Source organism: Mytilus trossulus, chromosome 9, assembly GCF_036588685.1.
Source record: "Mytilus trossulus isolate FHL-02 chromosome 9, PNRI_Mtr1.1.1.hap1, whole genome shotgun sequence".
Classification (NCBI taxonomy): domain Eukaryota; kingdom Metazoa; phylum Mollusca; class Bivalvia; order Mytilida; family Mytilidae; genus Mytilus; species Mytilus trossulus.
Window position 1 is genome coordinate 54,214,235 of NC_086381.1, and position 25,484 is coordinate 54,239,718.

At 33.0% G+C, this 25,484-nt stretch overlaps 1 protein-coding gene and 1 pseudogene across 1 annotated transcript; one reads left to right on the plus strand and one right to left on the minus strand.

Moving 5' to 3' along the window:
• The first annotated feature begins 3,059 nt into the window (after window positions 1–3,059).
• On the plus strand, window positions 3,060–7,080 carry LOC134683129 (uncharacterized; annotated as a pseudogene).
• A 9,375-nt stretch (window positions 7,081–16,455) lies between these two features.
• LOC134684755 (trichohyalin-like) lies at window positions 16,456–18,310 on the minus strand. The gene is made up of 2 exons (XM_063544062.1): window positions 17,015–18,310; window positions 16,456–16,473 (listed from the first exon to the last, which is right to left on the minus strand). The coding sequence occupies exons 1-2, from the start codon at window positions 18,308–18,310 to the stop codon at window positions 16,456–16,458; spliced, it is 1,314 nt and encodes a 437-aa protein (XP_063400132.1).
• Between the last annotated feature and the right edge of the window lie 7,174 nt (window positions 18,311–25,484).

The window sequence follows — 25,484 nt, forward strand, 5'->3', positions numbered from 1 at the left end:
ATTTTGAAGGTTACAAGATAAGTTTAATCCCTCTTGTTAAATTAAAACTGACAATTAAAACAACTCGACCAAAAGGCAGAAAACAGCCGAAGGCCACCAATAGGTCTTCAACACAGTGAAAAATCCCACAACCGGAGATGGGCTTTATGTAGCTGGCCCCTAAACAAAATGTATACTAGTTCAGTTAAAAGGGCCGTGAAACATATAAATGAACTAAAATTAAAAAAAAAAATACAAAATTACAAAGGCCAGAGGCTCAGACTTTATGACAGGCGAAAACGTGCCACGGGGTTAAACGAGTTTTGTGAGATCTCTTATACCTTTCCCCTATATCTTTAGGCAATGTAGAATTAAAAAAAAAAACACACACACAGCAATACGCATAGTAAAACACAGTTCTAAAGAAGTTCGCGACCGATGTCAGAATTAGGTGAAAAAAGAAAGTAAGCAAAATGACAATGATACATAAATCAACAGCAAGGACTACCAGCAGTAACTGACATTCCAGCTTCAGACCTCAATTAAACTGATTACAGATTATGTCTTTATCATATGAAAACCATGCACAATCCCTCCCGCTATGTGTTTACAATCATACCATCATGAAATATATGAGAAGAACATAACCCGTATCATGCCACCAATCGGTTTTTTTAATAAATGTGTTTATTTCAGATGCAAAGACCCTATCAGAGAATCACTATTAATACCAAAATATGCCACATGTAACGACCTGTCAGCAGTATCGTAATTATATCCCATCTGAATAAGTTTGTTAAAAGGGTTTGGTTAGCTTTTGAGGTAACCGATTGCACATATACATATAATTCTCATGATCAGTTGTACCATTAGTTGACATATAATGCACCATCATCTGTTTTATATGATATATGGATATCATATACATGTTGTCTACTTACATATTTTTGAATACAGGCGGTTTTAGCTATTCATAAATGTACATGGAACAAACAGAGGCATATCATGTTATAATTTTGAACATTGGGGTTGCAACTCTGTCTACTGTGACTGAATGGGAAAAAAGACTTACTAGGTTAGGAAGAGTACAGTTAAATTGCAAACTATATCTGAATTCTAAAACAAGAAAATGTAAAATAAAATGATTGGCTTTTCATAAGAAAAGTCTTTTTTTGTTTGTTTAGATATGAGTTTACAAAAATATTCATAAATCTAAGTAATTAGAAATCGACAATGAAATAATAAACAATAAAGTTTATCAACAATTGCTGAAGCGCGAATAATAAGCCGTACTACCACAGCATGACATTTGCTGCCCACTAAATGTATTCAACACTCCATTGCAACAAGCGTTAAAATGTCTGTCATACGCCGTACTCCCACAGCATGATATATGAAGCCCACTAAAAAAATTCAACACTCCCTTTTAACAAGTGTTAAAACAACTGTCATACGCCATACTCCCACAGCATGACATATGCAGCCCAATAAATAAATTCAACACTCCCTTGTAATAATTGTTAAAACGGCTGTCGTAAACAGTTGTTCCACAGTATGATATTTGCAGCCCACTTAAAGAATTCAATAGTCCTTGGCAGCAGGTTTGAGAACGTAAATCATATTTGATATTTCCGCATATTGCTGAAATGGAAATTAGGGAAAATTCCACCAAACGTACTATCTAATTGTGATTTTATCAGTGATTTACAAATAGTATTTAAATTTCAAATTAACTTCAAATAAATCCTTGTAATTCCTAAATTTGATCTCACTAAAGATTTAATACGGCCAAATCATACCAAATATATCCATTGGTGGACAATTTCAACTTTTGATAAATTTATTGTCGGATTTGTGATCATGAGATGAATTGAAATTTTCCATTTATTAATGTTTTGAATCATCTTGTAATTAGAACATCATCCTTTGTTAACCTACGAGCATATACTGTTAGGTCATATTCAGACAATATTAACAATTTTGTTTTAGGCAAGGAAACTCGGGAAAGGCTATTTTTTTCAGAGCCCTTCAACAGTTTCTTCCCGAATATACAAAACTTTCTAATCATATCAAAATCATTCCAAAATTCCACTGATAACAAAAACATAAAAACAAGGGTTTTATACTTAAGAGATTATACATGACAAAAAACTACTCATTGGAAATACAATTGTTTCACACACTTATTATATAATAAGTTTGATTATCATATTTATCAACTTCATTGCTATTTTCAACTTTTGACCATTGTTTTTGGAAATAATTTCAGAACAAGTTTTCTATCAGACTGTATGAGCCTCAAATATCAGAAGAATACATCCTTAAGCATGTAATGTCTTGTACTATCCTTAGTATGATTAGTCGTGTATCAAATGTTGTAATATTTAACAGTTAGCAGATTTCATATCATAACCTCAACAAGATATTCCAGTGTTATCTATTGCTGCGCACGCAGCCTGACTAGCCAATCCCAAAGATAATGCATGTTCCACGCGCTTTCCTCATTATCTTACTGGCTAGCGTCGAGTGAAGAGCTCCAAAAAGTTCACTGCTAATAAACAAACTCTTTTGTTGTATTACTTTACTGGATTTGGGGATTTATTTCATTTTTTCGCTCGGATTTTATATGGAAATGTCGTCATGAGTGAGTTAAAAGATGATGAGGTTTCATTAGAAGACAATAGTGCGTCTGGTGATTTAGCCGACGAACTCAATGTTGACCACACGGCCGACATTGACGAAGCACGTGGGCATGGTTCGCAGTCATATGTCCAAAGTGACAATAGTTTGACTAATAAACACAAGAAGAAAAGGATACGGCCAAATTATACCAAGCGTGATTTTCCTTTTGACTCCTCTGAGTCTGAGAGCGAAGATTATTCCCATAGAAGGAAAAAATCTAAGGCCACAAAGTATGGCAGAAAAAGTAAAACATCCTCAAAGAAGGATGACTTTACTTCCGATTCGGACAGAGAAGTAAGGTCCGTCTTTAGTGAAACTGTGTCGAATTTAACACACAATGACAAAAACGGCAAGAGTTATCATCGTTTTAATCCTCACAAGAAGGAAAAAAACAGGACTCCAGTTTTCTAAAGATATGGAAATATTTCTTGATGATAATTTCAATAGATTTATTCCTTCACATAAAGTACAGGAATTAATTTTGAACACGATGCCCGTCCCATCATACGAGGGCTTTACAATCAGATCTATTGATCCATTGATTTTCTCCATTATGGAATAACAAAGTCGTAGTACAAATACGCAGTTGGATAAAGCTTTCGTCAGTATTCAGACAAAACTTATAGACACCATGGGGCCACTTGGTAACTTATGGATGTTATTTGAGGACATTCGATCAAAAATCGATAAGGGGCGTGACGATCCTAGTGCGCAGGCGCATGTTGATAATGTTGACTTCCGTCATATTCTTGATCTGCTAGAGAAAACAATTTGTTTGGTAGGACAATCTAATGTTGCAATAAATTATCAGCGACGTTTGTCAATTCTTCAAAGAATTAATAATCAAGATTCAAAGAAGGCTAGATCACTTCTTAGAGACAAACAGGAATGTTTAGCGAAAAACGACAAGCATCTGTTTGGAAACGAATTCAATGAAGAGCTGAAGGAATGGAGCAAAACCAAGAAGGAAGCTTCCGAAATGGCATTAGCTCTCGGAGGAAAGAAAAAGAGTCACAAGAAGAAGGTGACCAACTATGACACACCTCGTCAGTTGCAACAAAGTCAACGATGGGAACCTAAGGAATCTCATCAAGACAAACCGCCCTTTCAGTCAAGGCCTCCGAGTCATTCACAGGGAGCAAGAAACTCAGGAGGCAGAGGCAACTCCCGTGGAAATGGTTTTCACAGAGGAAATAAAAGAGGTGGACTCAGGTACGTTAAATTTTGTTTCAAATCTTTGTCTCACAATAAATCTAGACAAAACAAACAATATTTTAATCTCATTGGAGAGTCTAAACCTAATGACACTACCACAACAATTTCTTATAGCAAGAAGGTTAAAACGTTTTGTAAAGAACTGGGAAATAATCACCTCAGACAAAAAGATACTAAAAGATATCCAAAATGTGGAGATAAATTTTCAGTCACACCCAATACAACTGAAAGATCCAAGAATGACCGTACTAAATCAAAAAGAAAAACATCTGATGTCAACAGAGGTCAAAGAAATGTTGACAAAAGAGGTCATTGTACCAGTAAAACCATGCAAGGATTAATTCCTAAGCAATTGGTTCCTAGTACCCAAAAAAGATGGGGGTCAAAGGCCAGTTGTAAACTTAAAACAATTAAACCAACATGTAATGTACCAACATTTCAAAATGGAGGGCCTGTTCATGATCAAAGACCTGCTAAAAGTGGGCGATTTCATGCTAAAAATAGATCTAAAGGAGGCATATTCAGTTTTGTCAATCTGTCAAAACCACAGAAAATTTCTGAGGTTCAAATGGGAAGAAACTTTGTTCGAGTACACAGCCCTACCTTTCGGGTTAGCGGAGGGTCCAAGGTTGTTCACCAAAATAATGAAACCAGTAATAGGTATATTGCGAAGAATGGGTGTTCGTATGATCATATATCTAGACGACATACTCCTCATGGCAGAAAACCCCCCAAAACTGGAAATTCACAGAAATTCAACATTATTTCTTCTCCAAAAATTAGGATTTCTGATAAATTGGAAAAAATCATGCTTAAATCCAACTCAAAAGATAGAGTTACTGGGTTTTCAGATAAATTCAGTAGAAATGATGTTCTATCTACCAAGCGAAAAAGTATCTCAGATAAAAACAAAATGCAGAGAAATGTTAAGTGCACACATTGTAACAGTAAGGCAATTAGCACAGTTGACAGGAAAGCTGTCGTCCTCTATGCAAGCAATATTTCCAGCAAATTTACAAAGTCGTTTTCTTCAAATGGATCAAATAAAGGGTCTATTGAAGGGAAAGTCCTACGAACAAAAAATAATTCTCTCGCAAACAGCAAGAGACGAATTAATTTGGTGGGTAACAAAAATAGAAGAGTTCAACGGAAAGGCAATAATAACGCCTTGTCCAGATATTGTGATCACATCAGACGCCTCAAATTTAGGCTGGGGGCTTCTTTTCAAGACGAAAGTACAGGTGGCATATGGGGAAAGCAAGAAACAAATTTCCACATCAATGCAAAAGAACTTTTGGCAGCTTTTCTTGCAGTGCAAACATTCGCAAAAGAAAGGCTCAATTTGGCCATTCATTTAAGAATAGACAATACTTCAGCAATATCATACATAAACAGAATGGGGGCACAACATCAAAAGATTTAAATCAAATAATGAAAAACATGTGGAACTGGTGTCAGGAAAGGAAGATAAGTCTCACTGCAGAGCACCTTCCAGGGAAAGAAAATCTTATAGCAGACTGGCACTCAAGAAATATAAACGACTCCAGCGATTGGAGTCTAGATCAAAATATTTTTCAACAAGTTCAAGACCAAACAGGTCCCCTAGAGATAGATTTGTTTGCCTCACGTCTAAATTTCAAACTGAAAAAATTTGTGAGTTGGAAACCAGATCCAATCAGTCATGCGATAGACGCATTTCTGATGCCATGGACAACAATAAAGGGTTATGTCTTCCCCCCTTTTTCAATGATAGGTCGTTGTCTTTCCAAAGCCAGGAAGGACAAGGCAACATTATTAGTAATAGCCCCTGCATGGCAAGCACAACCATGGTATCCAATGTTATTGGAAATGTTAATACAAGATCCCAAAAAAATACCAATATTTCCAAATCTTTTGATGTCACCCCAAAGGGAACCACACCCACTGATTCAAACAGGGTCTCTCAATTTTGTGGCATGGAAAATTTCAGGGGACGAAGTACTACGGAGGGACTATCAAAAGCAGCTGCAGAGTTGCATAAAAAAGCATGGAGACCAGGAACCCAACTTTCTTACAAGAGCTCCTGGGGAAAATGGGTCAGCTGGTGTGGTGAACAATCAGTTAATCCTTTTCAGGCCTCTTTGGCCACTATAATTGAATTTCTGACAAAATTGTTCAAAGATGGTTTACAATATAGAACAATAAATACTTATAGGTCTGCAATTTCAAAGAACCATCCATTAATTGATAGTTTACAAGTAGGAAAACATCCTCTTATTATTCGACGTATGAGAGCCATTTTCAATGAAAGGACACCAACGTCAAAATATGAGTTTTCTTGGGATGTTGATATTGTCTTGAATGAAATTGTATCATGGGGTCCAAATAAAGCTTTAGACATTAAACACCTTTCATGGAAGTTAGTGATGTTGTTGGCTCTATCTTCAGCTGGTAGAGCATCTGAAATAGGCATGTTAAATTGTAAATATATGAAACAACAAGGTTTACAAGTACTGTTTGAGTTACCAAAACTAACCAAAACTTGTCGTCCTGGTTCAAAAACTAAATCAATAGCTTTCAACTCTTTCCTTAATGAAAAGAGTTTATGTGTTGTTACTTGCATTAATGACTATATGTCTCGCACCCAATCATGGAGATAACAAGGAGATAATATTGACAGATCGTGGCTACTTTTGAGTATTGTTAAACCTCATCATCATATAGTTCCTTCATCAGACGCAAGATGGTTACAAGAGACAATAAAAAAATCTGGTTTCTCATCCCTTTTTACTGGTCATTCAACACGTTCAGCCTCTACTTCAAAGGCAAAACGAGTTGGATTATCTACCCAAGATGTAATAGATCAGGCAAAATGGACTAATGAGTCTACTTTTATGAGATTTTACTGTAAACCTGTAATTTCTAATAATTTTCAACAAGCAGTACTTACTAGGTAAGCTTTGAACTAACACTGGAATATCTTGTTGAGGTTATGATATGAAATGGAATTCTAATTTTATGAATAACCGAAACAATATATGAAAGTGTTCCCTCCCTCCCTCGCCTTTAATCACTTTCATTTTTATCGGTTATTCAATTTTATTTACTAGATATACTCACTATTCACGTCTTACATTCTATCTCTGTATTTTGCAGATCTGGGAAGTAGAACCAGGAAGCAGGGATGAGTTCCAAACAGTCCAAGAAGTAGGGACCAAGAAAGATGATGATAGATTGATGACCAAGTTTGGACCAATATTATAAAAATAAATAATATTCATTGTTTTTCTTTGTTTAGAGTATTTATGTATTTAAGTGTTCTAAAATAGATGACACAAAAATAAAAGAAATACACAAATGTTAACAGGTTTAAAAAATCGACAAGAATTACATGTACATATTTGAGAAATGTGGTATAATATATATGAGACAATTATCCACCAAAGGACATGTTCATTTTCTTCCAAGGGGTTAATTGTCAGTTGTTTCCGGAATTTTATTTCTGATTAATTTTCGTTAGGCATTTGTTTAGATTTTGCAGTCAAATTTCTTTTTTCTCTTCACTGGACGCTCAGTAAGAGAATGAGGAAATGCACGTGGAACATGCATTATCTTTGGGATTGGCTAGTCAGGCTCCGTGCGCAGCAAGAGATAACACTTTCATATCTTGTTTCGGTTATTCATAAAATTAGAATTCCATTTCGCACACTTCGTGTGCTTATGAAATTCCAAATCGTTAGCCATCAGTGAGACTGAAGATATCATAACAGCGAATTATTGATTTTATTATGAATTGTAGTGTTTTATTTCAGTCAGACGTCCTTGTCGATATTTTAACACCTTAAATTGACACGTAAACACGCGAGTTTGAAACTATCTATATTTAAATTATAAATACCTGCTATTGCAACACAAGACAAGGGGACACTATATGGTTTATGAATACGAAAAACATTTTTATTCCTAGAAACTATTCGCTTCTTTCCTGATGCATTTGATATAAAGTTTTCCAGTTTCAAGTTTGAGGAGGGCTCTGTTTCTGAATGTGGGTATACGGTGGGTAAACTGCAAACATTTTGATACACCCTAATATATTTATCACACAGTTCACTAGATCACTATGAAAACAAATAGAAATGTAAAAAATTATGTATAGACTAAGCACATATTAAGTATAAATAAAAGACAAAAATATTAAAGTTACCTCAGCACTGCAATATTTTGGCTTCATGCATAAGTACCGAACCAAGCCAGAAGGATATTTTCTAAAAATAGAAAAATCAATCAGAGCTGATGATTTGCAAAGACGAAAAAAAAAAAAAAACAATAACACGAAATAATAATAAGAAACAACGTTAGACAAAATTTATCAAGTATATATCTAACAGCAATTAATCAGAATGATTCTTTATTATTCATTGTTATATGTAAGGAATATTCACAAAACTTATTTGGAAAAATTACGGGACATTATTTGACATAACCCTGATTCATCTGCTTTCTGCAGAGACAGTGATGAAGTTTTAAAATAGTCTACATAGCAGCTGCAATCTTTTGGATAAATAATGAGCTTGAGTTGTATATCCCGTAGTCAATTAAAGATGGTTCAATGCTAATTAGGTGATTAAAATGGATAATTTTGAAATTAAAACCATCACGTTCGTCATATATTCTAGATTTGGTACTCGTGCATTATCTGTAGTTTATTAATTACGGATTCCAATATATTCCGATGGATAAAACATATGAGTAACTACTGGTGTTGTTAGTCATGTCATTGGAGCAATGGAAACCATTGAGACACGAATTCTATGACAAAACACTACTTATTTGACTGGTATTAAAAGTGTACGTTTGGATTACAAATCTTTTGATTTTAAATCTTGTGTATAAAAAGATACGAATGCCGTTGAATAAAAACTGTTAAGGTGCATTACAGTTCTAAAAATTATATTTCTATTTTGTCATGTTCTTTTTAACTTACCCACACAAGGCTGAACATGGAACAATGTATGTTTAAGAAAGATTTTTAATAACTTAAATAATAGACAAAAAAAAAAAGGAATTCGCCGGCTTTTCGACATCGGAAAACAAACTATTACTAAATATACATAGTTTGTACATACAAGAAAGTAGTACATATGTTAAACAAAATAGTTCCTACGCATAGCTATATCTTTGTCAATAGTTGGAATATTTGGTTACAAATGTAGTTTTTATATCAAATGAAAGCTTGGGAACTTGGTATCACTGCAGAACGTTGAAAGTTTTACTTGAATAATATAAAAAACTATATGAAATTTTAATATAGGGCACATTTTGCCTGTTGTTCAGATCAGAAGTTCCTGTTTTTGTACTATCAAACTTCGAAGAACCAATACGCCCTTATATGCAATTAACGGTATGTTGATTCTTTCAGCACAAGTCAAGAAAAGGTACAGTTTGACATAAAATAACTGCCACTTTATTTGAACTTAACACAAAGTAACCATCAATGCTTGAAATTGTCGAATTTAACACGGAAAGCAATGGGGCTATGGATTAATGGTTTTATACCTTATGCATTTCAAGTCAGTGCGTCCTCAATGCGTGATTCCTGCTAAACCAGCACATTACCACCACTAAAACGATCACATTTATGCACAAATGCGTCTGCATAACGTTCATTTTGACGTCTGTACACTCTCATTCTGCCATCACTTCTACGTAAACGAAATCTGGACTCATCACTAAAGATTACATTTTGCCACCTTACACGGTTATAAATAACGATCAATTGCACAACGTAGGCGTGCAGTTCGATAACGCTGATTTATAATGGCTCCTACTATTGGACGACGACAACGCAAACCAGCCTCTTGTAGCCTATTACGTACATTTTGGGCGGATATCCTTGGATTATGCCTCCCATGTGTTTGCCATGCGGTAATTGTAGCTTTCAAAAACCGATCCCTGCGATGAGTGAATCTTATTCGTAAGTAACAGCAGTATACTACTGTTGCCTTTATTTGACGTAACGTCGTTATTCTTGGACGTCCAATACGTTGTCTGTCATTTGAGTCTATTAAACGACTCATTAATCTTGTTATTGTCAATGTAGGAACACAAAAGTTGTTTGCAACGTTAATATGGCGCATACCTGCTTGTACCAATTCCAATGCTCTATCACGCTCATGTTGGCGTAGAAGAGTTATATAAAACCGTCTTTTTTAATGTCACATTCAGTCACCTTTTGTTTACCTGTGTTGATCGGATATTTAATCACCCTTATAAAATTTAAAACCCGTGTTCGGACCACATAAATGTGATTCCGATTGAAATTCCAAAATACGCTTCGTGTAATCTCCGCTGTTTTTGAATGTACATTTTAGAAGGACGCGAAATTACAGTTATCCTTTTAGTTTTTGTAAATCAAGTGCAAATTTCACTCTTAATAGACTGAGAAAAAAAATTGTCGAAACTTTTTTTAAATAGCAACTGGTCGTTTGTCATGTTTTTTTGGGTTTTCAATAAACGACATTTGTTGTCCCCAGAAAAATCGTTTAAAATGAATATACTAAATTATATCAGAGCAGAGTCTTAAATATCATAAAAATAATAAGGAAAACAACTATTCAATATTAATATTTCCTGATTTCTAATATTTTAACATAATTAATTTAAAAAAAATATCTGTAAAATAATAAAATGTTTTTGATTCTCGTTTTCTAACGAGCTTTTAGCCTGACTACAAGGCAAAGCCTTTTTAGTTTTGTTCAACAATGAAGAACAAGGGAGTACGATGTATCACCGCCAATAAAGCGGTCTGTAACAAGTATTCACTATAGATTTGAATATCCCACTGACACGTGAGCCCTCCGGTAACATATCAGACAATACATCTTTCCTAACACTTTTTCATGAAAAGTAAGTTGGACGCAATTGTATACAGTTATTAATTATACCTATGATTAATTTGCCATTACAAATATGCATACATCTAAAACGCATTTCTAGTACTTTTCTAAGGCCGACATCAACACGGTTTTAATAAGAACACAAACTTTTTCTTCAAAAGCGGATTGACTTTTTACAAATACAAAACATGTTTTCAACGGTTCAAGTAAGTATTTTACTATATATGTTCTATAATCGTGAAAATCATATAGATATATATCTTCTTCCTTGCGCAATGGACCACAAATAAATGTTAATCAGTTGCATACTAAGTAGTTCTTAAAAAAATGTTCCCCTTAATAACCTTGAATTTCATTTTGTTTTTTAGCTTTTGTTAATTCCTGATCGTTTTCCAACGATTTATTTGATAAATCAATAGAAGGAATTATGAATTGCATGTACTTTTTACTGACCTATTAAAACAAACGAGGAATCGTTTCAACTATTTAATTTGATAAAATGATTGTTTAAATGAATATTATCAGATAATTTGAACAAAAAGTGTACAGTGTACCTTTAAAGTGTAGTATGTTATGCAGTACTTATAATGATAATGTTTACCTTCGAGATTTAATTAACATATTTGAAAAGTTAAAAAAATATCACTGCATCCACAGTAATTTGTTTTTGGTTCTATAAAAATTAGGAAATATAGTACGATTCGAAAAAAAACTACCATCCATCATAGAAAAACCAAAGTTGGGCAGTTGTTAAGGTTACTATAAGGCACTCAACAAGAGACAACCAAACATATCATTAAGTAATATTTAAAAAGTAATATTATAACGAAAGATTTGGCCTGATATATGATAAAATTATGAACGGACATACATATAACAGACAGCAAACAACGTTAAGCACTATCTTAGGTTCAAGTCTAATGACAGGCATTCATAATCTGACGGCGATAAGCATAATTCGAATATTTGATAGTAGTGTAACAAAACAACATAAGATGTCACTATATAAATAATTTTGAACACTAATGCTGTTCGTATTCTTGATTTCGTTTCCAAGCCCAAAAACGATTTATTTTTGGTTAGGAAAAACAAAGATTACATTTTGTAATACGGCATTAGTACCACCCTTGATGCAATATCAGATTATGAGAGTAAAAGCAAATTGATATATAATAGATAAGCTTTTTAATTGTCGTTGTATCTAAGACGTTAACACATGCTTTCTGCTTGAAAAGACATATGGAAATGTTAACCGAGTCGTGAAGCAAGCCGTAGCATCATTAAACTATCCCTTCATAATATACTATTAAAGAAGTATACTGATACACTTAAGACTATTGTTGTATGACGTCAGAGAGTGAAATAACCACGTTTATTTCACATGAGAAATTATCGGTTTTTATTTAACTGGGAAATCAATGTAATTCATTGCAACCAATGTTATATTTACACATATCCTTTGTCATATAAAACTGCAGTATTGTCGAACAAAATTATACACATGTGTTACCAATGTGCATCTCCAGTTTTACATTGATGTAAAGAAAGACATGCAATTAAAAAGGATAAAACTTTACTCATGCGAAGCTTTTTTTTTTTATTTGGAACAAATTAAACTTTTTGAAAAGTAAAATCTAACAAAGACGAACAAGGGAAAACCAAAAGTGGTATTACATCTATATATATAAAGTTGTGCGATTAAACATAGATCATTTAATGATAATAAAACAACCATTCGTGAGTATCTATTGATTATTTAGTCTTAGATCTTAATGTTCTTTGTAGTTCCGTAGCACGAGTAGCCGACAACGTGTGTTTTTTTGTTAGATGTATTTCTATTTTTATAATCTGATTAGTTAAGCATTTTTCAACTGTTTTTGTTTATAGTTCTTTCATATGTTGTGATGTTACATCACCATCCTAGGTTAGGAGTGGGTTGGGATTCCACTGACATGTTTAATACCGCCATATTCCATAAGTTTGTGCCACTTCTAAGTCAGCTGCCTGTAATTCGTAGGTTGTTCCTGTTGCTGTGTATGTGCCTTTTGTTAAATTTTATGTACATCAGTTATGTCGTCAGTTTTTCCTTTTGAGTTGTTTTACATTTGTGATTTAGGGGCCTTTAAAAGACTACTTTTATGTGATTTGAACTCATTTTTGAAAGTCGTTCGTTAACCTATAATTTATGTGTCATTGGCAATCATACCACTTTTTCTTTTTAATATATATTAAGGTATTCTATTTACACAACTTATACCAAGTAAACGTTTCAAGGTTAAAGTTTGAAAAATTGCATGCAAGGACGACTGCGTTTGATCTAATCTAACACGTTTTAATTTCTTTAAGCTAGGTTTACAATGCCGATCATATCAACTCAATTGTCCCAATGGTCAAAATTTTCACGACCAAGCGTAATAAAATTCTTAATCGGGCATGTTTACGACTTCTATCCGACTGCTATCCGACTGTACGAGACCTAAACTCGACAATTCACGACTCAATCACGACTCCATCACGACTCATACCCGACCATTAATTTAATACATATTCGATGATTCCGACCAATTCACGATCTCGGCATGATCTTTACTCGACTACTTGGACCAAAGCAACTATACTCGATCTCAGCCTGATCTCGACCAGACCAGGTCGACTTCCTCGTATAGGGATTGTAGGGATAGTCGGGAATTGGTCGTGTATGTACAATTTCAGTATAAAAATGTTTGCAATTTTATATGACCCGGTGCAGCGGGGGCGGGGGACATTAAGGCTTACCCTTGTCTGTCCATAAATAGGAATGTACATCCCAACAGATTGATGGATTTCCGTTCTATACTTTTATTTTGCCTCAAACAGATTTTATGAAACGTTATTACCACCAAACACATATCAATTGCGAATTTGGGTTACGTCACATTTACCGTTCTTGGGTAATGACTCTTTATAACGTTATACAAGCTATATGTTTTTAAGCTGGGCTATTATCTGTGTCCCATGAACACATTCTCCGTTTATTTGGTTAGATTTAGTAGTTCACAGAAGGTCTCAGTAAAATCATACATCTAAAATAGCTATATGGAAACGAAGTAGTTGGATTAGTGGGCAAGGTGGTTAGAGCTCAGAGAGAAAGGTTTATAGCTGTGACGGAGCTTGAAGTGAGTGAAGAAGACGGACAAGAAGGCATAGACAGCAACGGACGCCAATAAATCTAGGTGAGGCAGTTGCCGATACGGCGACGACAGTGCAGGCAGTATGAAGTAAAATCACAAAAATACTGAAGACCTGATTAATTGGGTGATAACTGATTTGTTACGGCTGTTATATTTAAAAAATAATTCTGTATTTCCTAAAAGAACAAATCGAGATCCACTTCGTGTCCATGTATCCCACTGCATAAATGAGGCATAATTTTATACAGCTGATTCTTTGGAAGAATGAGAAAAAATGCTTTCATTGTATAAAGTTCCTATCCCGATTGTTGGATTATGTCATCCAAGTGGTTTATTCAAAGTTTGGTAACAACGTTAATTGCGCCTGCCTCGTCGATCACGAAACCAAATATATAACGTATACAGCTAGGGCTTTTTAACATCACGGAAATTTACGGCGATTTACAGAATAATTTACGAGAAAAGCGATGATTTCAGTTTTCAAATTGTAACCTTTTAATTTCTTTGTAACAGCTTTTTAGCCCTTGATATAGAGTTTACCTCTTCAAGTTAATACCATATTCTAGAATGTGTATTTGGTATCATGATGTATTTCATATAGGGTTGGTGCTGTCAAGAACGATTTTAAACCCAAAGTTGTAAAGTGTAAAATTGAAATCGTCCCTTTGAAAAATGTTTTGACGCCATCACACTGTTCCAACTGTCATACAAGCTCGTGGTCCTTTCTTTAGATATTATTAACCGAATGATACTGATAATTATAGCCAACTCATTCCGGATATATAAAATGAGGTATGCTTAACATTCCGGAGCACATTTGTTTTGTTTTGTATACTTTTGATTATCTTTGGTCGTTTTCGTTTTTTCGAAGACGCACATTCTCCACCCATTTTAATTACATCTTATAAGCATACATTTGCTATCCGAATCCTCTATCATGTAATATATACTTCAGATGAAGCCACTTTCGGAATAGTGCGACAAATTCCTTTTAAAATCTTAATTGTACAATTGAAAGCATCTCTTTAGGCGTGACGCCAATTGATAAACGAACCCAATTTTGAGGAAAAAATTTAGTTATGCATTTGGGTATTCGTATTTTTTGCGATCAATATTTGCTCATAAAGTTTAGTTGTGTAGCATGTGTAGTGCTTGGTGATCATCTGTACAGCAGAGCAAGACTTTCGACAGTTGTGTTGTGTTACACAAATCAAACAATCTGATTAGGTAAGAATATTATAAATAAATTTTGTTTGAAATCCTTTAATTAGTGGTTGCTGGAATGAAACAATGCCTGATTTTCTGTCATAAACTGTTGAAATGTGAATGAACATGAATTGCCCTAATCCTGACACGATTTGTCAATATCCTGCCATGTTGATTATTTATATTTAATCAACGTGTGGTTCGTTTGATTTGATTCTTCATAATTCAAAAATTGATTAAGACGACGAATGTTCTTGCTTTTCTTCTGAATTACCTATAGTGACAAAATGACAAAATGAGACGCTACCTTAAAAAACATCTTTTTGCTTAACATTTAATAAAAGGAATATGTTTGGCCGCATATTCTTTAAAAATCATTAGAGAAACAGATTTCACCACCAAATATCGTTTGATACGATATGTATCCACACAGGACAGTTATAATGCTGATACTGTCATGGGTGGAGCGATGCAGTGGTACAATCTATATAAAACTCACACTTTGAATTGGGTAGTCGTTTGAATATGTTCTCAATAACATAACTATCAAACGACAATATAGATATTAGAACATTTACATTGTATCCTTACTTTTCTCATTTCTGATCAATTTATTGTAAACGTTTACAAAAGTATGAAGTATACCATTTTTTTCAGATTTTCTTCCCCAAGCATATTAACCTAAGCGGTGTTTTGCCCAATTTTTGGGAAATCTGGGTTCTCAAATGTTCTTCAACTGTATACTTCATTTCTAACTATAATGATCAGAGCGTCAATGGTGAGTCTTGTGTAGACGAAACGCACGTCTGGCGTACCCCATTCTAAGCTTGGTATATTTGATACCTATTTACACCACTGGGTGTATGCCACTACTGTTTGACGTAGTAGACAGCACTACGGTTATGACATGAATATCAATTGTATGTATGTTTATAAATTAATTGTGTACAACCTTTTTGGAATTGTATGTCCTCAACATGCGCGATGCTCATCAACTTTATCCTTTATTGATTTCTAACTATTTTTATATGAGCGTCACTGATGAGTCTCGACGAAACGCGCGTCTGACGTTTTAAACGATAAACCTGGAACACCTGATAACAAGTTTTCTATTTATTTTATTGAGGATTTTTTTCTAAATATGTATAGAATAAATATGACGATAACAGATTCTTTCTTTGCAATATCACATGTTATAACATGTTATAAGTTGATATGTATATGTGTCGTTAGTTTATTTTCGTCAAATAAGTATTAAAATCCCTTTGGTATAATTCTTTATGTTTTTGGTAGTCAAATAAATGCATTAAAACGTATATATATATGTTTCACACACCTTGCATCAACTATCAAACACGAAGTTTTGTTTTAAAAAATCAACATAATGTATTAATTCTAAGCAGGCTATAACTCTTCAAAATTACTATTAAAATATGTATTTCGTTACCTGTTCCTTCATTCAGGTATATTAACCAATCGAGTGATTGATATGTTTTTTGTTTTATAACGCACAATGTAAAGTTATTATTAATAAGTAATTCAAGAAGATGGCAATTGGTTGTTCACAAACGATTTGAGCTGATTCCAGTTCCCTTTCAAAGCGTCTAATTCTTCCTTTGTACTTCCTTTAATTCTATTCTGCTCTTCGATAATTTCAATTAGACTTTTCCTCTGTTTTTCACTGAATTCAGTTTCCGTATTTTTTTGTTCTTCAACCAACTTTTTCAATGTTTCTTCTTGTTGTGTTTTTAATTTAGAAAACATGTCTTCTTGGTTTTTTTTCCACTCAATCAATTTCTTCATTTCCGTTTCGTCTTGATGTTTTTTCATTTCGCCTGTGTTTGTATTTTGCTCAGCCAAAGTTTCCTTCTCTTTTTGTATGCATACAATACAATTGTGTTGCTCTTCTCTGTTTAATTTGGTAATTTTAGTTATTTCGTTTTCTATTAATTCCGTTAACTTGTCCTTCTCTTGTTTTGTTAATTCAGCTATCGTTTTCTCCTGTTTTCCTTTAAATTCAGCCAACATTTCCTTTACTTTTGTTTTCAGTTCATTTTCTTGCTCCCTTTTAAGTTTATCTAACGATTCCTTAAATGTTTTGTGCTCTTCTTCAATCATTTGTTTCCATATTTTCTTCTCTGTTCCTATTAATTCCGCTATATTGTTCTTTTCTTTTTCGGTCACTTTAGCTATGGTTATCTCTTGTTTTGCATTCAATTCTTTTTCCTGCTCTCTTTTAAAGTTGTCTAACGATTCCCTAAATTTGTTGTGGTCTTCTTCAGTCAATTTAGTAAATTTTTCCTTCTCTTTTCCTATAAATTCCATTAACTTCCTCTTTTCTTGTTTCGCCGATTCATCCATACTTGTCTCTTGTTTTCTTATCAAGTCTGCCAACAGTTTCTCTTGTTCTTTAATCAAGTCATGTTCGTGCTCTCTTGTAAGTTGGGCTAACGATGTCTTACAATCGTTTTGCTCTTTTTCAATCAGTGCAGCCAACTTCTCCTTCTCTTTTCCTGTAAATTCTGTTAAATGATTCTGCTCTTGTTCTGTCATTTCGGCTATGGTATTCTTTTGTTTCCCTATCAATTCAGCGAATATTTTCTCTTGTTTTTTCATTTCATTTGCTTGATCCCTGTTAAATCCAGCCAATAATTCCTTAAGTTTGTTTTGCTCTTCTCCAATCACATCAGTAAATTTTACTTTCTCTTTTCCTATAAATTCCGTTAACTTTGTTTTCTCTTGTTCTTCAGATTCCGCCATGTTATTCTCTTGTTTTCTTTTCAATTCAGCCAGTATTTTTTCTTGTCTTATTGTCAGTTCATTTCCCTGCTTCTTTTTTAAATCAGCCAATAATTCTTTACATTTGTTTTGCTCTTCTGCAATCAAATCAATAATTGTTTCCTTCTCTTGTTTTATACATTCCGTTAACTTATCTTTCTCGAGTTGTCCAAATTCATCTAGTGCTTTCCTTTGGTTTTCTATCAATTCAGTCAATAGTTTCTCTTGTTGAGTTTCCAATCCATGTCCATGCTTTCTTATAAGGTTATCTAACGATTCTCCCATCAATTTAGTAAACTGTTCCTTCTCTTTTCCTATAAATTCCATTAATATTTCTTTCTCTTGTTCTCCCGATTCACCAATGGCTTTCTCTTGTTTTCCTTTCAATTCCTTCAACGTCTCCATTTGTTTTTGTATATCTTTTTCCAACTTCTTGTGCTCTTCAATCAATGTTTCCTTCCCTTTTTCAATTAATCCAGTTAACAGTTTTTTTTCTTTTTTTGCCAATTCAGCCAATACGTATACTCCGTCTTGATTTCTTTTCCGTACATCTTCTTGTTCTTTTTTTAATTCACCCAACGTTTTCTGTTGTTTTCGTAATTTACAAAAATTGTGGTACGAAATCACAGACAATACTCCAATGCATGAAAAGACCTGCAATTGTATAAATATGAAATTTAATACTTAGAGTTTTAGAATTTATGCCATTAAAAACATACGCTTCTCTTTGAATCTCATGTGAACTAACCCCAATAAATAATCATGTTTAATATCGACCGATATATTTTCAAGACCGATTAATTGGTTATGATAAATAAGAGAACCTCCAACATCAGAATAAAATCGGTTTGTTTCGAAAATTATTAAAATTTCAAAACATTTCCGCTTTCGATATTAGGATTTCATTTCTTTTTCAAATTGATCTTGTTTTGATTGCAGTGATGACACAAATTTGATATAAGTGAGGGTTTCATACATGTAAGTACTAAAAGTTGCATATGCGATGTATAAACCACATAATGACACTGAATATAAATTGTTTATGTTCTAAAATGCTGATCAGTTTTTAAACGTTTCACTTTGTACGAGTGCAGATTCATATTTGTTATGGATTGACTTGAACCTAAACAAACCATTGAAACATTTTCTAATTTTGCATTTTTAAGACCATTTCGTTTTTCTTATTTTTTTGAATATTTATATTTGTTTTGGTTTTTACGAAAAAAGATTTCTTTAAATGAATGAACAACCATAAAATATGTAAGGTCAAGTCAAGTATATACATGTGTACACATACGTAGATATGATATGATTGCAAATGAGACAACTATACACAAAAGTTAAAATGGAGTAGATGCAAGCAATAATAGGTTACCTTCAAGACTTAAGTAATGAGAAAACCCAAACCGTATATCGAGAAGAAAAATTAAAACCCTTTCAATTTAGAAAACTAAGGCCTACATTGTAATTGAACACCAAACAAATTACGAAAACAAAATATGACAGACATTAATAATGCATATTTAAATCTTTATATTCATTTGACAAAAACCTTACACGTAGTCAATGATCCTTAAATCTTATTCATTTAAATTTGGAAAATACACATGATTTTGACCCACATACGATAACAAAAGATCATTAATGCCTGTTTTGTGTTAGAGATCATATTGTTCCCTTGAATTAAATAATTCTATTTATTCTGGGTTTCAACGTTGGGCATTATTAGAAAAGACAGCCGCAAAATTTGAAATGCGAACTAATCGCAATTGTGTTTTGAAATATTGCCAGCAGTGGCTATGTTTACTCTACATGAACATTTATTAAATGTGTAATATGATCACGACATTAGATGTGTTCTTGCTGATGGCAAAAATATTAGTCTGTTGATTACATTTTAATTCCGAAAAAAAAATGAAACCATGGGGCAGCTAAAAGTGACTGAATAAAGGACACAAACTAGCAACATTTATATCATTTTGCATTTTTATCGTTTTGAAATGCTGTGCGATAGATTGGTTCTGTAACAAGTCATACATTTGATAGTTGATTTCCTTTCGTTTGATGTGTAAAGCTTTTGATTTTGCTATCTGACAATGGACTTTGCGTTTGGAATTTTAGTTTTTGTATTCCTTTCTTTTATATCTGTATGCATGTTTGAGCACCTTAAAAATATATTTAGACAAAAACAGAGTCATAGATTCCTGAAATGTACGCAATTAGTTTTTATTTTGTTCTTGGGATGGCAAACATTTCAAATTCATAGTTTTGTTGTATAAACCTTATTCAAGTCCTATTTCGGTTAGTGCTTTATCTATGTATTTGCTTTGTAGTATATATTAAAAATTGTATCATATAAAATACGGATAACCTATTTGCTAAATCGAGTTGACTGATAAAATATTGGAAGTTCAAACTACAAAAGAAATCATACATAGAATATATATGCTTAATGTCGATTAAGATTGTTTTCCGTACCATGATGTATTTGTTAATATTTTAATTTTTTTCACACGACAGGGTTCGATTGGGCGCGAGCATATAATGTTCATAGCAGGACAATCCTGTTATTCTATATCTGCTCTGTCTGTTCGTAAGTATCAAATAATGAAATATCAACAGATGAAGATATTTTCATTTTTTACTAAAAAAAGAAGTAACACTTACTGTAGCATTGTCCATAAGCATTTGAGCTAATCGTAGAATTGTCCCTTTATAATCGAAAACTATCCATATATGCAATGGATCTTGGAAAAGTGTGCACCATAGATAACCCATAGAGACGGGAAGATGTCTGTCACATTCTGGTGTAAACCTATAATGTCTTCGTCTAATATATATCATGTACATGGGTTCTCAGAAGCGTGACTCATTTATAATATTACGCAATAGTAGATAATCAAATCCCTTCCTGCATTAAGATCACGATATTTAAAACACAATACAGAAAATTAAACACTACTTTGGAATCTTAAATTACGGTAACATTTTGGCGTATCAAGTTACACCGGCCACTTCCACTTGTAATTTTTGTTTATCTGATTAGTTAAGCCTTTTTCAACTGATTTTTATAGTTCGTTCTTATGTTATACCACTGTCCCAGGTTAGGGGAGGGTTGGGATCCCGCTAGCATGTTTAACCCCGCCTCATTATTTATGTATATGCCTGTCCCAAGTCAGGAGCCTGTAATTCAGTGGTTGTCGTTTGTTTATGTGTTACATATTTGTTTTTTCGTTCATTTCTTTTAAATAAACAAGGCCGTTAGTTTTCTCCTTCGAATTGTTTTACATTGTCTTATCGGGGCCTTTTATAGCTGACTATATGCGGTATGGGCTTTGCTCATTGTTGAAGGCCGTACGGTGACCTATAATTGTTAATGTTTGTGTCATTTTGGTCTTTTGTGGATATTGGATAGTTGTCTCATCGGCAATCATACCACATCTTCCTTTTTATAGTATATAAACATATGTCTTACGATAAATCGGTTACATCGGTTAACTCATTTATAATCAGAGAATTGTGTCGAGTAGCATGCAAGTAAGACTGCATTTGATGAATATAATAGGTCATAAATAGTTTTGATTTCTGACAGGTAATGATGATGGTAATTTATAGTTTTAAACTTATGAAGTTAGTCATACCAAACTAAAGTTTACTATATTGAAGAATTTTAAAATCACTTTAGTTGACCATGACGATAGTTGCTATGACTTCATTCAGCTATTAGGAATACTAAAAAAAAATTTCATCTAATTTATTGTGTATTGTTTGCTATGGACTTGAACTTTTGGATAACGTTAAAGGTTATATTAAATCAAACTTGAATGTTTGAACGAATTCTTTAGCAATAAATATGGCAGCTAATATCTTGTTAACGGATTGTTTTATCTCAACAAGGTACCTCGTAATCTCATTATCAAGAACAACGTTACAGTAAATGATCCCAGTCATAATATTTTGCAATTAACGATATTCAATCGTCAAAAACGTTTTTTTCAGAATGTTACAAATATTTTTATTGAGACAGGCGTAAATAAGTTTCACTAAAAACAACCTAATTAAGGCTGTCGAAATTAAAATCAATATAGGCACAGGCACTTTTTTGAATGTGAAAATTGATACATCTTGTCGTGAACAATTGTAATGTAAATATTAATTAAACTGTTATTAAAAGTAATGATCAAGTTGATGTAGTCGTTTAAATTTTTTTCATAATCGAGGATTATTAATCACTCATCGTATATATCCCTTTCAATTCGTCTATCAAAGTAACCTAGAATAACAACAATATTCAAAAGAACAATATTTCGTGTTGTAAAAATGTTCGTAAAAGAAATAAACGACCATAATGAATTATTTAGAAAAATACAACCAAATGAAATTATGCCATTTTTCATACAAAGATTGGAAAGATATAAATGGAAAGTATAAATTATAAATTAAAATAAAAAAATGACAACGCCATGACAAAGAACAACAGACAAACAATAGATAACAAAGAACAACATAGGAATCTAAAGATTAAACAACACATCCTTTACCCAAAACACCGGGGTCAAAAGTACTATTCAAATTGATGCACCACCAGCGACATTCAAATACTTCGTTTTTCGTCTCTGATTTAACATGTTTAACATCGTATCTTCTTAGGTTTACTTTTTTGTTTGCTTTTTTCATATAATTTCACTTTCATTTCAGATTTCAGTCGCCATTAGCTTCTCTTATCTCGACGTGAACTATCATAAACATGGATTGGGAAAACAAAATAAGTCTTCCATAGCAACGAATTAGGCGACAATACACATCAAACATTAAAATGTGGTGAAGATGATGACTGGATACCTCAGATAGGTCAAATAGATTAACTGGTTCCTTCAACTTCTACTTCTCGAGGGAGGACTTTATGTTGATAAAATATATCAAATAAGTAGGCATTACATAATAACAGAATGATTTGCCTCTGTTGTAACCTTAAGAAATAATTAAAATTAAAACAACATATTTGTCGAGTCAGAACTTTTCAAATAAAGAACGTAAAAAGCAAGACTATCATTAGTAGAACCAGACATTGAAAATATCAATAGAAAACATTTAACATGTTAAAACATAAAAAACGAGCAAGTTTAAGACACAACCAAACGACGCTTCCTTGACTTGTGCTCTTTTTTCAGCTTGTTTAAGTTACGTTTCTTGTCTTTCTTTTTATCTGTGCAGCTTGTTCAATGACCACCTTTTCGAATGTTTTATTTATTCAACTCAACCATCTCTCACATTTTCTATCCTTAAAGTTTGATTATTTAGCATATCCGTCTCTGTTCCTTTCTGTGATGATTTCTCAATGAACGTGTACGTCTCACTAAATCAACCAAATTATTTCTAACATCTTCTATCCCTATGTTTTTTTAATGTTTTTGCCCTTGTTTTCTGTGTAGCTTGTTCGGTCAATGTCTTCTTTTCTTGTCTTACCTATTCAACCAAATTATCCTCCTCTTTTTCTTTTATTACAGCCTCTTAAGAACCGTTTCCTTCTACTTTCTATCATTAAGTTAACTTTTAACACTTTTTGCTCATCTTATAATTGCAGTTTGTTCTTTAAACGTTCTTGTTTTTGTTAATGCAGTCACCATATCCTTCTCTTTATATCATTGCTTTTCAAAATTTTCTTTTCTTTTTTATTATCGTTTTTTTTCAATTTTATTCTAGTTTTTTCTCCGGCAGCCGTTTCAGTTTATGTGTTCATATTTTATTTTATATCTGTTCATCCCATGGTTTCGTTTTACTTCATAGCATAGTAGCTTGCTAGGTACCAGACGAGTTCCTTTTCATTGCTTGTTGTTCCCTCAAGTTAAATTTTTAATTCAGCAGTTATTTTCACGTGTTTAGAATAACTGTAGTACGTTGTCACTGATAATTGCCCAATGCATTATTATAATGCAATAATATAAACATATCATATTTATGTATGATGATTGCCAACAAATACAAGTATCCTAAAACATTTCCTTTCTAAATGAAACCAAGTCTTTAACTTGACAAAGATTTTCTGTAATAGAAAAACTATGTAGTCACTGTCCACCTGTGGCAAATGAAGTGGAAGATAGTCAATATAGGTTACTTTACGACCTTCGTCAATTATCAAAACTCATGAATTATAGAAAGGTGTCAAATACTTACCCATGACAATATGTAAAATAATTCAAATTTGAAAACTTAAACAATTAACGAACACCGAATATCCGGAATTCACAACAAATGACAAGGGACACGTAAATATAGAAAAGGAAAGGCTCTCAATGTACACATTGAATCGAATGTTACGGTCCCATGTCACCGGAGATTGATGCGTACTTGTACTCCACACCTGACAATTGGTCTCCCACTTTTTAAGGGTTTAACTGACTGTCAGAGGTCATAACTAACTATATCTTTATTCCAAAGTCACTCTTGGGGATTGCAGTTTCAGTTATTCTTAAAGTATGTGTTTTAGAGAATACTATATAGCATTACAAATCCAAAACATTCATTTTAAAGAAACAGAAAAAAATAATGACCGTGTGTGGGTCTAAAATAAACGTATTATTAGCATGAAGGAACATTAGTATCCATTACTGTTCAACAATACATATCTTGTAAGTTTTAATTCATTGAGAACAAATTCATATAATGGGCAATATGAGTTATTTTACAGCATAAATAAAAAGAATATATTTTTTGGGGACCTTAGAGGTTTTAACAGGGACATTATTCATGGTATTGTATAGGTTGTTTTTCAATGATAACTGACCCATTATTTGGTTTGTATCAAGATTAGTTATCTTATAAAAACCAGGTAAAAATGAATATCTGTTTCCGTGTTGATACAAGTATTTTGAAAATAGATATCATTTATAGTGAAATATTGTCTTACACCGATGCAATGAGTGTATATGTTTTTCTATCTTTAGCGTGAGTTCATTTTGTTTTCGTTATCAATCTTAATGACAAACATTTCTATAGATACATGACTTTACATGCTTTACCAAACAAAAAATGGACCACAAACAACAATCTATCCTTCAGTAGTTTAAATCAATATTTGGAATATATAATGTTCTTTTGGACGATTTTTGTCCGTAAAGTTCATCGTAACCCGGGACCATGAGATTTTGTAATATACCTTCAATAGCAATGGTCATTGTAATGTCTTTGTAAAGTAAAAGTGGTGACATATAAAGAGAGGAAAAGACATTCAAAAAGTGATCGACAGTAATTAATGTTTTGCCACTTACAGACATTGTAAAGAGTGGTCTGGAAAGCCCACGTTAAATATGCCATGCAATTTTATACAGGTTTAAATTATATTATATAGTATCCAACATATGTTTAAATTTTTCTATCGTCTATGTAAATTGTATTAGGTGACATATTTGCGCCTGTCCTAGGTCAGGTGCCTTCAGTTTTTCTTACTGTAATTCTTACTTTTTTTTTCTTTAGTTCCCTTATATGTTTCGAAGTGTGTCGTCCATTTTCATTGAACCTGCGGATGCGGAATATCTTTGCTGTGTTGAAGACTCATTTATGGCCTTGGTCAGTTCTTGCT